This window comes from Cervus canadensis, chromosome 2, assembly GCF_019320065.1.
Source record: "Cervus canadensis isolate Bull #8, Minnesota chromosome 2, ASM1932006v1, whole genome shotgun sequence".
In the NCBI taxonomy this organism is placed as follows: Eukaryota; Metazoa; Chordata; class Mammalia; order Artiodactyla; family Cervidae; genus Cervus; species Cervus canadensis.
This window is the reverse complement of record NC_057387.1, coordinates 114,538,547-114,553,430: the sequence shown is the minus strand read 5'-3', so window position 1 is coordinate 114,553,430 and position 14,884 is coordinate 114,538,547. Positions and strand designations below refer to the sequence as shown.

General features: G+C 63.9%; 2 protein-coding genes across 11 annotated transcripts in view; one reads left to right on the top strand and one right to left on the bottom strand.

Moving 5' to 3' along the window:
* Positions 1-2,567: 2,567 nt before the first annotated feature.
* Positions 2,568-12,385, top strand: STK25 (serine/threonine kinase 25). 2 transcript variants are annotated; one of them, XM_043462228.1, is made up of 12 exons: positions 2,568-2,701; positions 3,133-3,256; positions 6,820-7,050; positions 7,603-7,659; positions 8,264-8,372; positions 8,893-9,050; positions 9,144-9,329; positions 9,769-9,914; positions 10,025-10,139; positions 10,310-10,381; positions 11,581-11,717; positions 11,850-12,385. In XM_043462228.1, the coding sequence occupies exons 2-12, from the start codon at positions 3,227-3,229 to the stop codon at positions 11,887-11,889; spliced, it is 1,281 nt and encodes a 426-aa protein (XP_043318163.1). In that variant the 5' UTR covers positions 2,568-2,701; positions 3,133-3,226; the 3' UTR covers positions 11,890-12,385. The 2 variants fall into 2 exon arrangements, with proteins under 2 accessions (XP_043318163.1, XP_043318162.1); XM_043462227.1 differs by having other exon boundaries at positions 2,604-2,763.
* Positions 12,386-12,500: 115 nt separating this feature from the next.
* The window catches only part of FARP2 (FERM, ARH/RhoGEF and pleckstrin domain protein 2), a 92,933-nt gene continuing 90,549 nt past the window's right edge, over positions 12,501-14,884 (bottom strand). For 3 of the 9 annotated variants that reach the window (XM_043462220.1, XM_043462221.1, XM_043462226.1), the window contains 4 exons: positions 14,609-14,727; positions 13,489-13,596; positions 13,235-13,386; positions 12,501-12,999 (listed from right to left, as the gene is read on the bottom strand). In XM_043462220.1, the coding sequence (XP_043318155.1) occupies positions 12,613-12,999; positions 13,235-13,386; positions 13,489-13,596; positions 14,609-14,727 (766 nt within the window). In that variant the 3' untranslated portion in view covers positions 12,501-12,612. Of the gene's footprint in view, positions 13,000-13,234; positions 13,387-13,488; positions 13,597-14,232; positions 14,418-14,608; positions 14,728-14,884 lie in introns of those variants that run through there. The other 6 variants (XR_006268222.1, XR_006268223.1, XR_006268224.1 and 3 more) reach the window with 3 other exon arrangements.

The following is a 14,884-nucleotide window of genomic DNA, read 5'->3' as shown; positions in this document are numbered from 1 at the left end:
TTTATTTGGCTGCCTTGGGTCTTGGCTGAGGCACGTGGAGTGTTCACTGGGGGCATGGACTCACTCTAGCTGTGGCATGCAGGCTCAGGGGCTGAGCGGCCTGGGCCTGGGTGCTCCGCAGCACTGGGATCTCAGTTCCCCGGGCAGGGGTCAGACTCGTGTCCCCTGCACCGCACAGTGGATTCTCAGCCACTGGACCGTGAGGGAAGTCCCAGGTTGTTTTAACTGTTGGTTTTTGAGGGCTCTTTATACATTTTCAGTACATATAGTCAGATATGATTTGCCATTTTTCTCCCACTATATAGCTTGTCTTTACATTCTCCTAAAATGTTTTTCTGAAAGGAAAATTTAAGTTTTTGATGGAATCCAACAAATCATTGCTTTTTAAAAATTTGTGGTAAAATATAGATGACAAAAAATGTTGTTTTAACCATTTTTAAGTGTACAATTCACTGACATTAAGTAAATTCACCATGTTGTGTAACCATGATCATTTATGTATTTCCAGAATCGTCTCATCACTCCAAACAGAAACTCGGTACCCACTGGGCAGTATCTCCCCATTTCCGCCTCCCCCAGCCCCTGGAAACTCAATTCTACTTTCTATCTCTTGGTCTGTTCTTGATACCTCACCTAAGTGGATGGATTAGGAAATGGCAACCCACTCCAGTATTCTTGCCGGAATAATCCCATGGATAGAGGAGGCTGGTGGGATACAGTCCATGGGACTGCAAAAGAGTCGGGAACAACAGAGGGCACACAGTTAAATGTAATCACACAGCATTTGTTCCTTTGCAATGGGCTTATTTCCTTTAACATGACATTTTCAAGGTTCATCCATGTTGTAGCAAATGTCAGAACTTAATTTGTTTTTCATTTCATTTTTAATTGTGGTAAAATACAGATCAAATACCTCCTGAGAAATCTGTACACAGGTCAAGAAGCAAGTTAGAACTGGACATGTAAGAACAGACTGGTTCCAGATTGGGAAAGTAGTACATCAAGGCTGTATATCATCACCCTGTGTATTTAACTTATATGCCGAGTACATCATACGAAATGCCAGGCTGGATGAAGCATAAGCTGGAATCAAGATTGCTGGGAGAAACATCAATAACCTCAGACATGCAGATGACACCATACTTATGGCAGAAAGTGAAGAGGAACTGAAAAGCCTCTTGATGAAAGAGGAGAGTAAAAAAGTTGGCTTAAAACTCAGCATTCAGAAAACTAAAATCATGGCACCCGGTCCCATCACTTCATGGCAAATAGATGGGGAAACAGTGGAAACAGTGACAGACTTTATTTTTTTGGGCTCCAAAATCACTGCAGATGGTGACTGCAGCCATGAAATTAAAAGGCGCTTGCTCCGTGGAAGAAAAGTTATGACCAACCTAGACAGCATATTAAAAAGCAGAGACATTACCAACAAACGTCTGTCTAGTCAAGGCTATGGTTTTTCCAGTAGTCATGTATGGATGTGAGAGTTGAAATATAAAGAAAGCTGAGCGCCAAAGGATTGATCCTTTGGAACTGTGGTGTTGGAGAAGACTCTTGAGAGTCCCTTGGACTACAAGGAGATCCAAAGGAGTCTAACCAGGAGATCAGTCTTGGGTGTTCACTGGAAGGACTGATGTTGAAGCTGAAACTCCAATACTTTGGCCACTTGATGCCAAGAGCTGACTCATTGGAAAAGACCCTGATGCTGGGAGGGATTGGGGGCAGGAGGAGAAGGGGACGACAGAGGATGAAATAGTTAGATGGCATCACTGACTCAATGGACATGAGTTTGGGTAAACTCCGGGAGTTGGTGATGGACAGGGAGGCCTGGTGTGCTGCAACCCATGTGGTCGCAAACAGTCGGACACAACTGAGCGACTGAACTGAAGTGAGCGGAACAGATCACATAAAATTTACCATCCTAACTGTACATTTCAGCACCGTGAAATACATTCTCATGGTGATGCAGCCAATCTCCAGACCTCTTTGCATCTTCCCAGACAGAAGCTCCGTCCCCATTAAACACCCCTTTCCCCTCACACTCCCGCTTCGCCTTTCTGGCTCTATGAATCTGGGAGTGGAATCAAACCATGTTTGTCCCTCTGGGTCTGGCTTCTGTCGTTCAGTGCCACGTCGTCAAGGTCCACCCAGGCCGACCTGTGTCAAAAGCGCCTCCCTTTTTCAGACTTAATAACATTCCAAGACACTTCTAGGCCCGGTCCACCCTCCAACGCCTGGACGCTGCAAGGTGTGGGGTCTGCAGGACCGGGCGGGAGCCGGGGGCCAGGTCCGCCCAGGTGCGGATGGGCGGCGGGAGGGCGGAGCGGCCCCACCCGCTGCCGCCCCGCCCCGGCGCCGCCTGGCCCCCCCCTCGCCCCGCCCCACCCCGCGGCCTGCCGGGAGACGTAGGCCCGAGCCCCTCAGGAAGGCGGACTCGGAGTCCCAGCGCGCCCCGCGGCGCGCCAGCGGGCCTCCACTGCGCTCCAGCCCGTGGCCTGCCGGGACTTGTAGTCCGGCGCCCGCGGGCGCCTCGGCGCGGGGCGAGCGAGGGACTCGCTGTCCCAGAAAGCCCCGCGCTGGGCCGCGACGCCGCGTGCCGTCGCCGCCGCCGCCGCCGCCGGGCTTTCTCCGGCCGCCGCCGCCACTGCCGCTGCTTCGCGAACTGAGGGCCTAGGCGTCCGCGGGCGAGTGGAGGCTGCGGGTGGGAGCCCTCGCGGGCACTGCAGAGCGGGCCGGGGGAGGCCGGGATGGAGCCCCCCGGAGGTGGGCGCGCCGCCGGGCTGGCCCGCGCCTGGGCCGGTTGGGGAGGGGGCCGGGCGGCGCGGCCGTGGGGCGGGGCCGGGGGTGAGGCGGGGCGAGACGCCCCGGGGGCGGGTCGGGGTCCGGGGTCCGAGGAAGGCTGGGGGCCGCGGAGGTGTGCGCGGCGTCGGGGGCCGGGTGTCGGGGGGCTCACCGGCGAGGCCTGAGGCAGGGTCGAGAGCGGAGGGCACGCGGCAGGAGCCCTTCGGGGGGATCCTTCTGACTCCAGCTGGTCCCATGTGGTTGGAGGTGGGGGCTGCCGCCGGGCCCCGAGGGGGCGGGGAGCCCCGCGTACCCGGAACAGGGCCCCGAGCCGGTTTGCTCTCCCTCCAGTTGACTGAAGCGGCCTGAAGCGGGTTCCAGAGCCTCCAGGCGGGATCTCGGGGCCTCCCGGAGGCGCGGCGGATGGTCTGAGGGCCGCGCAGACATGGCTCACCTCAGGGGATTTGCCAACCAGGTAAGGGTGGGCGTCTGGGCCATCCGCGGGTGTGCTCGCTCGCCTGGGACGGAGCGCCGGCTGCAGAGTTCGAGACAGGCCGTTTCACCAAGGACTGTCTTTTGAAAAGTGGTCCGGGGGCCTCAGAAGAGCAGCCCCTCTTAGGCGCGTGTGGGAGGAGGGGTGGGAGCCCCGTGAGGCGCAGCCCTGGGCAAAGCGGGAGCGGTCACCAGGTGCTCAGACCTGGTGGGTGCGCGGCTGACTGGAGTCGCCCGTTGGCAGCGCCCTGTGGGGCCGGAGCCCACCAGCCTGTCAAAGTGTAGCCCCGGTGCAGGGTCAGCGCAGAGACCGACGTTGGCACACCGCTGGGCCGCAGGAACCGGGTCTATGCACCTGGAGGGCCGCGGAAGGTCAGGGTCTGCGAGCACCTCGGCTGGGGGGACAGGGGCCTTGGCGGCCCTGGCAGGGGCTGAGGGGGACGAGGGGGGCTGGGAGTGTCTGTGTGTGGGGAAAGCAGAGGACAGGCGTGTGAGTTTCTCTTGAGGGGTGGAGAGGGCTGCCATTGGACTGCGGGGGGGGGGGGGGGGAGGCCCTGCCTGGGAGATGCCCACTCTTTTTTGGCTGGTTGGTTCTTGAAATTACCAACACCACAGCACTTTGAGGTGTCTGTCTTTGAGTCCAGGGGACCCTCCACAGCGTGGCCTGAGGTCGATGGCTGCAGTTAGGAGGGCCGGGGCAGCCACTGTCAGGGCTGTGGTCCACACTTGTCCCCCCTTTTTTGTTACTGCCCGGCAGGTGTGACTGGAAGCTGCTATGAAATAGACCCCCAGCTGGTCCGGTGGTCCTTCATCCTAGCTGTTGGGTTTTCCTCTTAAGTGGTCAGCTCGGGTGTGGTTTAGGCTGACGGCTGTGAGCTGGGAGCGCCTCTGGAAGAGAATTGAGCCCTCAGGCTCACTCCCGTCAGCCCAGTTTGGGAGGACTAGGTGCCTGGGAGGAACAGGAAGTGTGTGTCCTCGTGGGGGAGGAGGAGCTGGAGCCCGGTCGGCTCTAGATGCCTGGCTCTTTGGAGAACCCCGGGGTGCCGCCGAGGCTGCAGGTGGGCTGCTGACGGGGCCGATGGGCTCACGCTCGTCTTGGACACGTGTGTCTTCCGAGTACCTTGACTAAGATGCTGGGGGGGAAGTCTGGCTCGAGGTCAAGGGCTGTAGGAATGGCTCCCGTGTGTGGACGTGGAGCTGTGAGCAGCCCCTCACCTGGGTGCTGGTGGTGCTTGGAGCCAGGCCTTGGTGGCTGCGTCTTGCCCGGGGACGGAGCGGGGCTCAGAGGAGCTGAGGCAGGGACCCCAAGGGAAGGAAGCCCCTTTTGTCCTTTCAGGGGTGGAGACGCTTGGTCTTTGTCGGTGACAGGAAGCCTGACAGGACGTTGTTTTCCTTGAGATGGCTGTCACCATGGCCCTGCTTGGCGGTCCCTGTGTGCATGGGGCAGTGGGCCTGCTCCCCACGGGGCAACCTTGGGCGTCTGGCCCCTGCCGGGCTGATTCCTGCCCAGGGTCTGTGCTGCTGCGAAAGCCCCTTGTGCACGTGACTGCCACCTGTCGTGGGGTGCATGGGGGCCACTGGTCAGCTCTCACTTGGAGAGTGATGCTGGTGGTGGGCGTGTTGCTAAGTGGACATGTAGACTGCTGAGTGGTGGCCGCAGACCAGGCAGCCCCAGGGTGGGCTCAGTGCACAGAGGTCTGGGCCGAGCGAGCAGCCTGCGCGGTTGTCCAGACCCGCATCTTGGAAGGGCCACTGCAAACCGGCCCCGGGCCCTGTCTCTCCTCTCCCCGGTGGGGCTGCGAGCAGGCCCTCCCGGGATGGGCCGTGGGGGCCCTCTGTCCACTCAGGTGCCTGCCCTGCAGCCTTGGGGACCCAAAGAGACTGAGAGCTGGGTCAGGCTCCCTGCTCCCCTGCTGGGCCTGGCCTCTGGTTAGGGGTCTGCCCTGTGCCCGCCTCTGAGGCTGTGGAGAACTGGGTGCCCCGTGTGGGGCGTTTCTGGTTAGGACACTGAGGGACCAGACCCGGCTCTGGGCTGGCCTCGGGGCTGGGGGGGGGTTGTCACTGGCAGAGGCCTGAGGGTGGGAAGGGGAGGCCGAGGGAGCGCCGGGGGGACGGGGTTCCCAGTTAGTGCTGCCAGGCTGGCCTGCTGCCCTGCGTCTGCCCTGAGGCCACCTCGGAGGGAGAGGAGCCTGTCTTTGGAGCACGGGCTGGACTGGAGGTGTGCTCAGGGCCGAGCCTGTGTGAGCTCAGGCGGGGCTGGGGTAGGGGGGTGGCAGGGGGCGGCATCCCGGGCTCCCTGGCCCGGCTCTCTGCCAAGGCGGCCGCCTGCGCCCTATCCCGCTTGCCTGGCGCTGTGAGGTTGGGTGAGCTCTTCCCTGCTGGTGACAGTCCTGGGAAGGCAGCTCTTGGCTGCTTCGGGTTGACATGTCGTCTTGGTCTGGAGCCAGTGGGCCCCGAGCAGTGTCCTGCGTGGGGGCAGCCCTGTGCCCTGGGACTCTGCTCAGAGCCTGTGAGCGGCTGCCCCGGCTCCCTCAGTGCCAGGGCGCTTGCACAGATGGATGGGGATGGTGCTGCAGTTTGGAGGGCACTGTGTCCTGTGGACTTGCGGCCCAGCGAGCTCGGGAGACCCTCTCTGCCCCTGTGGGGACTAGATGCCAGTCTCCCTGCCAGCATACCAGCGCCACTGGGGTCCCGGGTCTTCAGCGCCTGCAGAGGGGGAGCAAGGTGACCTCAGCACCCAGGGGGCCACGCAGGTGGGGGTGAGGGATGCCCCGCTGTCCTCCACGCAGCCCCACACTGAGCATCTCAGGCCTGGACACTGAGGGTCAAGGTCGAAAGCCAGATTGCCCCGTGGACGCCTGTGTGCCGCCGTGTCCTGGCACTGAGCCTGCTTGAGGGTCCGCGCCTTGTTGGGCGGGTCTGTGCTCCAGTCTGAGGACCAGGTCGGGAGGGTGGTTTTCCGTCTGTTTGAACGTCCAGGAGAGCGTGGGTTTTGAGCTCCGAGCTGGGGTGAGGGCATCGCCGTCTTGGGGACTCTCTCTAAGGGGCCTGGCTTCCAGGTGTACAGGGAGAACTCAGTTAATGCCTGTTGAGTTTTATTCTTTTCCGTTGATGAATAGGCTTTACTTTTTAGAGCAGTTTTCAGTTTAAAAAGGTGAGTGACAGAGTTCTTAGCACCCCTCGACCCTTCCCTGGAGTTTGTCATGATCGCTGGCCCAGCGTGGTCAGGCTGTTGCCCATGAAGCCGGCAGCCTGCGAGGCTGGCCCTGTGTGCTCACAGCATCGCCCAGGCCCGTTGTCCAACTGCCCCCAGCTCCCCGTGCTCATCCCTCCTAACCCATTACTTGCCTCCCAGGGTCTGCCTTCCCCGTGGCCCTGGTTTCTTGGCGAGAGCCCCGGCCTCTCAGCCCTCTCTGGGGACATTTGCCCCTGTGGGGAGGTGACTTTAGGTTTTCTGAATGAAAAGGGATATAAGTAGTGAGGAAAGAGTCTAGGGGGGCTCCCTGGCCATCCGCCCTTGACCAGGCCGCTCGCCCATGTCCCCAGCACTCGCGAGTGGACCCTGAGGAGCTTTTCACCAAGCTTGACCGCATCGGCAAGGGCTCTTTCGGGGAGGTGTACAAGGGCATCGACAACCGCACCAAGGAGGTGGTGGCCATCAAGATCATCGACCTGGAGGAGGCGGAGGACGAGATCGAGGACATCCAGCAGGAGATCACCGTGCTCAGCCAGTGCGACAGCCCCTACATCACGCGCTACTTCGGCTCCTACCTGAAGGTGCTGCCGGCGGGGGCTGGCTCTAGCCACCCCATGACGGGCGCTCCCCCTCAGAGAGGGGGCTGCCCAGGCCCCCTGTGGCCAGAGTGGGGATGGGGCTGGCGGGCCCTGTCTGCTCAGGAGACCTGGCTGGGTCTGCCCCCCTGGGCCTGGTCTGCAGGGCAGGGGTCCCCACAGGAGGACATGGACCCAGCTCAGCATGGACCAGGCCCCCAGGGAACAACTACGCCCAGGGCCAGGGGCCCGGCCTTGTCCTGAGGGAGCCCGGGGGTGGCAGGGTGTGAGCAGGGAGCGGCCGGCTCTGCAGTGGCCTGTTTGTGCCCCTCCCAGGAGGGGGCCCAGAGTCCTTCCCAGGGGCTTTGGACAGTGGGCTTGGCCGCTGTTGCGAGCACACGGCCCGTCTGCAGTGTCTGCGCAGGGGGGTGGCGAGGGGAGCCAGGCGGGCTGCTGATGCCGCTCCTGGTGGGCATTCTGGCTGAGTCAGTGCAGCTGGGCATGTGTTGGGGCCCTGCGCTGCCTGCTGCCGCCTGCTGACACGCTTCTCTGCCCCAGAGCACGAAGCTGTGGATCATCATGGAGTACCTGGGTGGTGGCTCCGCCTTGGACCTGGTGAGCTGGGGGCCTGGTGGGCTGGGGACCTGGTGGGCTGGGGCAGGGCCAGACGGAAGAAGTTATCTGGGGGTTGTCCTTGAATCCTGAGTTCCTGTGGCTTCTCCTCCTTCGCTGTCTTGGTGACTGGCTGTTCCTCAGGATCCAGCTGGTGCTGAGGGGTCCAGGTCCTCTGCTGGCCTGTGCGGTAGGAGGTTAGTCCCCCCCAGCAGGCAGGCTCAGGAGTGTGCCAGGTCCCCGTTCTCAGCTGTTACTTTCCCCACAGCCATCTGAAACTTTAATTTCAAAAGTGGGTAAAGAGGGCTTCCCTGGTGGTCCAGCGGCTTAAGACTCCACGCTTCTAATACAGGGGGCCTGGGTTCAATCCCTGGTCGAGGAACTAGATCCCACGTGTCGCAACCAAGAGTTCACATGGTGTAACCAAGACCCGTGCGGTCAAACACAGTGGGTAAAGAAATAGGAAGCTCCCACGTCCAGAGGGTCCCCCCGCCCCTGGCACTGAGGCGGGCGAGCTCAGGGTCAGTGCTGGCTCTGGGGCGGTGGGGAAGGGGTGGGTGGGCTTCATGGGGAGGCCTGAGGCCCTGCTGGCCCCTCTTGTCTGCAGCTGAAGCCGGGCCCCCTGGAGGAGACCTATATTGCCACCATCCTGCGGGAGATCTTGAAGGGCCTGGATTACCTGCACTCGGAGCGCAAGATCCACCGAGATATCAAAGGTGCCTCAGGGCACGCTGTGGCAGGTGGCGTGGGCGCGGGCCAGCGGTGCTCAGTGCCCCGCTTGCTGCGGCCCCGGAAACCTGGCAGTCCCGCTGTTTCCAGTAACAGCGCTGTGTCCCTGCACACGGCAGAGCCGGCTCTGCACGTAGGATAGGAGGGCCCCTGCTTAGTCTGTGAATGTGAGGTGTGTGAGAGCAGCCGTGCTGGTGGATGTGAGTGGCCAGGCCAGCCTGCAGGGGCGTGACTGGCAGAGCAAGGGGAAGTCAGGGTCCCCTCTGCCTGTTGAGCGATTTGGCAGGGAGGGTGGTTCCTGTGCCTGGGGTCTTCAGTGGTGGTGACCGTCAGGGGGGCACTGGGGCCGGCTGAGGGCGCACGTGTGTGGGGCCCATAGGCACCCGCTGGCAGTGTGCCGTGGCCTTGGGGCTAAGGGCGGACCTCCCTGGGGGGAGATCGGCCGGAGGCTGGGAGGGTGCTTCCTAAGGCGGTGCGGAGGGTGACGCCTGCGGTCCTGTGTCGCAGCCGCCAACGTGCTGCTCTCGGAGCAGGGCGACGTGAAGCTGGCAGACTTCGGGGTGGCGGGCCAGCTCACGGACACGCAGATCAAGAGGAACACGTTCGTGGGCACCCCTTTTTGGATGGCGCCCGAGGTCATCAAGCAGTCAGCCTATGACTTCAAGGTGGGCTGGGTGGCGGGGGGTGTGGCGTGCTGGTGTGGGGGCCACGGGGCTCGGGCGGTCTGCACTGCAGTGGCCCCGTGGCTCTCTGTCCAGGCCGACATCTGGTCACTGGGGATCACAGCCATCGAGCTGGCCAAGGGCGAGCCTCCCAACTCCGACCTGCACCCCATGCGTGTCCTGTTCCTGATCCCCAAGAACAGCCCGCCCACACTTGAGGGCCACCACAGCAAGCCCTTCAAGGAGTTTGTGGAGGCCTGCCTCAACAAGGACCCCCGATTTGTAAGCTCCTCTTGCCCCCAGCTCTGAGTGGTGAGAATGCCTGCACAGCTGAGCATAGTTGGGGCGCCTGGAACTGCACCCCAGAGGACACTGGGGGCATGTGTGTGCGTACGGGCATGGAGGGCATGCGGTCTGTCTGTAGTGGGAGCTTGGAGGTGACAGGGCCGGAGGCCTCTCTGCTGTGCCAGGGCGGGCTCTGCTGTGCTCCCGGCCCAGGCCAGGAGGGTCTGGAGGGAGGCCCTTCCCTTGGGGAGGACGGTGTACAGCCACCCACCCCCCTGGGCGCCCCTGCCACCTGGGGTCCCCTGACCAGGCTCCCAGCGGGGGCAGCGATGCTGATGACCCGGCTTAGCCCAGGCCTCCTTGCTCTGAGCGCCAGGGGCTCCCCGGGCAACACTTGTCTGCCTGGCGCCTGGTGACCCGTGTGTGCCCCTGGCAGCGGCCCACCGCCAAGGAGCTCCTGAAGCACAAGTTCATCACGCGCTACACCAAGAAGACCTCCTTCCTCACCGAGCTCATCGACCGCTACAAGCGCTGGAGGTCGGAGGGCCACGGCGAGGAGTCCAGCTCCGAGGACTCTGACATGTAGGGCCTGCTCTTCCTGCGGGGCCGAGGCGGGCTCCCCGGGGCAGGGTTTGGCCTTTGGGGCCTTCCTGACTCCAAGGCCCCGTGTGACTTCCCATCGTTCCCTTCAGAGATGGAGACCCCGAGGACGGAGAGCAGGGGCCCATCTGGACCTTCCCCCCCACCATCCGGCCGAGCCCGCACAGCAAGCTGCATAAGGGGGCAGCCCTGCATGGCGCCCAGAAGGTCGGCCTGGCCCCGGACGCGCCGGAGGGAGCGGGCTGTGGGGACCCACCTCCTGGGACGCCCGCTCCCCAGGGGTGGCCCTTCAGGAGACCAGGATGGGGTGGGGGGCTCGCAGCTGCCTGAGCCCCCTGCTTTTGCCTTGCTCACCTCTGCACGCTCTGCGTTTGTAGTCGGTGGAGCCCGTCAAGAGGCAGCCGAGGTCGCAGTGCCTGTCCACGCTGGTCCGGCCCGTCTTTGGAGAGGTGAGGGCCGAGCTGGGGTGGCACAGGGTGTCTGGGTCCCTCGGGGCTTGTGAGGTTGGCCCCTTGGACCTGGCATTTTGGGTGGAAGGACCAGAGCTGGCTGGGATAAGCTGGCCTCAGGTGATCCTCAAGATCCCGAGCCTGCCAGTGTCTTCTGGGGCCCCAGGGGGGCTTTGAACTTGAGCTGCTATCCTGGGACCTTTTATCTTGAACCACAGACACCGGGTGATCCACAGTCTAGAGAGCACCCGGGAGGTTTCAGTCTTGGGCGTCAGGCCCTGGACAGGGAGCCCTTAAGGGCCACTCCCCAGTGGTCACGTGACCCAGCGTCTGTGTCACTTGCTCAAGGGCAGTCAGTAGCATCCCCAGGAGTGAGTCACCAGCAGTGGGCTGTGGCTGTGTTCACACCCAGGGTGATGCTGGCCCTGGAGCCTGGGAGTGGGGGTGGACAGCGCTCCCACCCAGGGGCCTGCAGTGCCGGCGTGGGGAAGGGGATGGAGTTGGGGGGCGGAGCTGGTGGGGGTGGGCTGTCCCTGGGCACGTGGGCTCCTGGGGCCAAGGGAGGTGGGGGTGGGCAGGCTCCCACCCAGGGGCCCGCAGTGCCTGGGTGGGGAAGGGGGCGGGGTGCGGGGGAGCTGGTGGGGGTGGGCTGTCCCTGGGCACATAGGCTCCTGGAGCCATGCAGCAGGGTTCCTGGGGCTGGCACCTTTGGGGTATGAGGTGGGTGGGAGGCATGGCCGCACCTCAGCTGGCTGGGCCCCCTTCGGGTTCCGGTTCTGTGGGCTGGCCTGAGGTCAGGCTGCTGGGTGGGTGTCTGGGGAGGTGTGCGTCCCTTGCCCCTTTGTTCTGTGTGCTGGGCGAGCAGACTGACCCGTCTCCAGCCCCCCCGGCCAGGCCGTCACCTCGTGGGGTCTCCACAGCTGGGGGTGCGAGTCGGCCCCTACTCCCAGCGGTCAGGCTGGCGGGGCTCACCGGGCCGCTCACACGCAGATCTGGGCTGTGGGCTTCTGGGACCCGGGGTCAGGAGAAGGTTCGTGATTGGAGGAGCGAGGTCCCGGAGAAGGGACCAGCTGGGAGCCCCTGCTTGGTGCTCAGGGGGAGCCTGGGGCAGCACTGCCTTCTGCTGCCAGTCGCAGGTCGGGTGGGGCGGGGAGGCCGCCCCCCTGGCCCCCAGTCAGGTGTCTGGGGTGTCCACGCAGCTCAAAGAGAAGCACAGGCAGAGCGGCGGGGGTGTGGGGGCTCTGGAGGAGCTGGAGAACGCCTTCAGCCTGGCTGAGGAGTCCTGCCCCGGCATCTCGGACAAGCTGATGGCCCACCTGGTGGAGCGGGTGCAGAGGTGAGGGCCTGGGGGCGGCAGGCTGCTGTGGGTCCTTCTCGCCGGGTGGGACTCGATCAGGTCTGCGGGTCCTGTGACCCTGGCCTGGCCTGCGCTCCTGGGCGGAGCAGTGACCCGGCCTCTGGTCTGCAGGTTTTCCCACAGCAGAAACCACCTGACGTCGACCCGCTGAAGCCCTGTCTGCACCTGGGAGGAGGGTCTCCGTCGGGAGCCGTGTGGTCAGGACTGTGCTGACCAGGGCCCTGGGCCGTCCTGGCCTCGCCCTGCGGGCTGCGCCCTTGCCCCGCAGAGGGCTGTCCCCTCCCACATCCCCTCCCGGCTGGGCCAAGGCCGCACTCAGCGGCAGAGGCAACGGGCTGGGTCTCCTCGGGGCCCCAAGGCCAGGCGGGTCCCCAGGGCTGTGCTCTCGGCCCAGATGGAGGGGCAGGGATGCGCGGGGCAGACCTGCCGCCTCCCGCCCGGCCTGCCCGCCCTTGGAGGCTGTAGGTTCGCCCTGTGCTGTTGGAGCAGGTACCGTGTCTTCTCTTAAGTACTCGTGTCAGCCAGATTGGTGTTTTTTTTTTAAGAAAACCAAACTTCCTTGCTTCCCTAAATATTCTGAGGTTAAGGTGTTAGTTTTCATAGAACCTTAAGAGGCTCCCGCCACTTTCAATAAAGACCTGAACTGACATGTGCTGGTGCTGGGCGGGGTGCAGAGCCCGCGCTCAGGCTCCCGAGTCCTCACCCAAGGTGAGCACGTGTGGCCGCGGGTCGGAGAGCGGGCGGGGGAGGCAGCACACGGGACCCGGGGGGAGACCCTTTATTCTCAGCCATTCGGTGTCTCAGCACCGTACACTCCTTGGGATGATAAATTAGTGGGGCTTGCTTTCCACTTTGCAGAAATGTGGGCTGGGGGTCACCAGAGATGCTTCTGTGCTTGGACTCCCCCGTCACCCAGCCTGTCTGGAGGCCCTGCCTGGCAGGAGGAGGGCAGGTGGGTGAGGCAGGGCAGTGCCAACCTCGCCCGCACAGAGCTGGCCTGCCCCCACCGCGCGCGTTCTCCCGGTGCCCTGCCGGGCCCAGGCACTGGCTTGCGTCCCAGGGGAGCACTCGCTGCCGGGTGTCGCCAGGAAGCCCGCCCGCCACCGCCAGTCTCCTGGGGGGACGGGCAGTCGTGGGGTGCCTGCCGGCCCTGCTTGTTTGCTCGGCTTCTCCATCTGGGCAGGGTGGGCCTCAGGCCTCTTCCTCGGGGGTCCTGGCCCTCCCAGCTGAGGCGCTGGCTCTCTGTATCACCTCCATCCACCTGAGAGGAGGCACAGAGGTCAGAGCCACCCCACCAATTGCTTGTCTGGGAGGCAGGGCGCGCTCTGGCCACCAGATTAGCGGGCTTGTTCCCCAACACCTTCCCAAGAACCACCCCAAGTAAAGAGGAAAGGGCTGGCGTGGGGCCTGTTAAACCCCAGCAGCAGCGCTCAGCCCCCCTCCAGACCAGGAAAGTCCCGAGGCGGGACTGAGGGTCTAGGCGCCTCTGGAGGTACCTCCCAAACGTGTATTTGCTGTCGGCCCGGAAGAAGTAGACGTGGGACTTGAACTGCAGCTTGAAGACATGCTCCTTTTGGATGCCGTCCGTGTCCCCAGGGAGGCTCACTCTGTAGCCCAGCAGTGGGAGGCTGGCCAGCGGGTGGTCGTCCTGGGAGGTGGCGTGCCGTGGTCACTCGGCTGGTGCCCAGCCCCTGCCCACCCACAGGCGGTTCCGTGAGGGCACAGCGCCCACAGGTGGGGCTCCGCCTACCTGATGGGTTTTGTAGAAGAACAAGCAGAAATTGGTGAAGACCACCCAGAGTTTCTGCCAGCCGCTGCTGTTCTTGAACTTTCTCAGCAGGTATCCAGAAAGCTGGTTCTGAAAAGAAATGTTTGTGGATGTGAGTGTCCCAGGACCACTGGCCACAGAGGGCCACCCTCCTGGTTCTGTCCCGCAGGGCCACCCCCAGGCTTCCCTGTGCTCTGCGGGGCAGGGACGCGGCACCTCCCTGGCCCTGCCTCAGTGTTTAGCGGTCCAGAGGGCGGGGAGAGGCTGGCTGAGCCCGGCGCTGCTTGTCCCCAGTGCCCCGTGACAGACACAGGGACAGGCCCACAGTGGCACCCACCCGGCAGGTTGGGGGCAGCACCCTGCTCGGCGTGGAGTCCGCATGCCCTTCTGCGGGGCCCCTGTGCGGCCCGCTGGTGCCCCATCCCTCTCTGGGCGTCACTGGCATGGCCCCAGGCCTGAGCCCAGGGACAGCACGGGCTGCTCCTCAGGCCGGGGCCCTGCGCCTCTGACCCCAGGGCTGGCAGAGGCGGCAGAGGGGCACCCAGGTCACCTCCCGTCCGGCAGGTGCCCATGAGCTGCCCGCCGCCTGCTTGCTCTCCAGCCTGGCCCCCATCTGCTCTGAGGGCGCGCCCACGGGCCTGACAAGCCAGGCTCCACGCTGAGGGGCGCGGAGGCCAGCTGGGTGCTGCTGTAGGGAGGGAGCAGAGCAGGGGCGCTGGGCTGTACCTCGACGGCCGCGCTGTGGTCGGCCCTGGACACGCTGGTGTGGCGGCACCAGCACACAAGCACGGTGGTGTTGGCACGGCGCTGGCCCATTCCCACCACGGAGCCCTGGGCCCCGCCAGCCTCATCCTCGGGCTCCGGCTCCAGGGAGGCCTCGTCGGGGGACCCTGGGGAGAGGCCGGCCCTGGCTGAGGACACAGGAGCTACAGCCAGGGAGCACAACCACGCACTGCCCTGCCAGAGCTCCCACGCCCGCTGCCCCCCGAACGTGCCCCCGTGGAAGGAGGGCACGCAGGCATAGCAGGTGGGCTGGCCCGGGGACCCCCAGTCCCGCCCCCAGAAAGCCGCCTTGGTCTCCAGGAGCTCAGCCAGCACTCACCGCGGGGCAGGGGGCACAGCATGCGGGCCGGGGGTGCTGGGGCCGGGGTGCTGCCTGTCTTGGCTGCGTCGATGGCCGTGTTCAGGTCGTGCAGCCACTTGGCCTTTTCTAGCTGGGTGCTGCGGGCAGGCTTGAGGTTCAGGTGCTGGGCAGGGCCCCCTCCCGCGATGGGGAAGGGAGTTGGGGGGCCTGCCCCGCCCCCAGGCATCCTGTGCTGCAGGTCCCGAGGGCTGGCGGGGGCTGCTGATGGCCCAGCCTGACCCACCACGCTCTCTG

What these genes read in the sequence shown, in the direction of transcription:
- STK25 (XM_043462228.1), top strand. Translation starts at nt 3,227, where the DNA reads ATGGCTCACCTCAGGGGATTTGCCAACCAG. An exon ending in GTGGCTCCGCCTTGGACCTG is followed by an intron (nt 7,660 to 8,263) that starts GTGAGCTGGGGG and finishes TCTTGTCTGCAG; the next exon opens with CTGAAGCCGGGCCCCCTGGA. An exon ending in TCCGGCCCGTCTTTGGAGAG is followed by an intron (nt 10,382 to 11,580) that starts GTGAGGGCCGAG and finishes GTGTCCACGCAG; the next exon opens with CTCAAAGAGAAGCACAGGCA.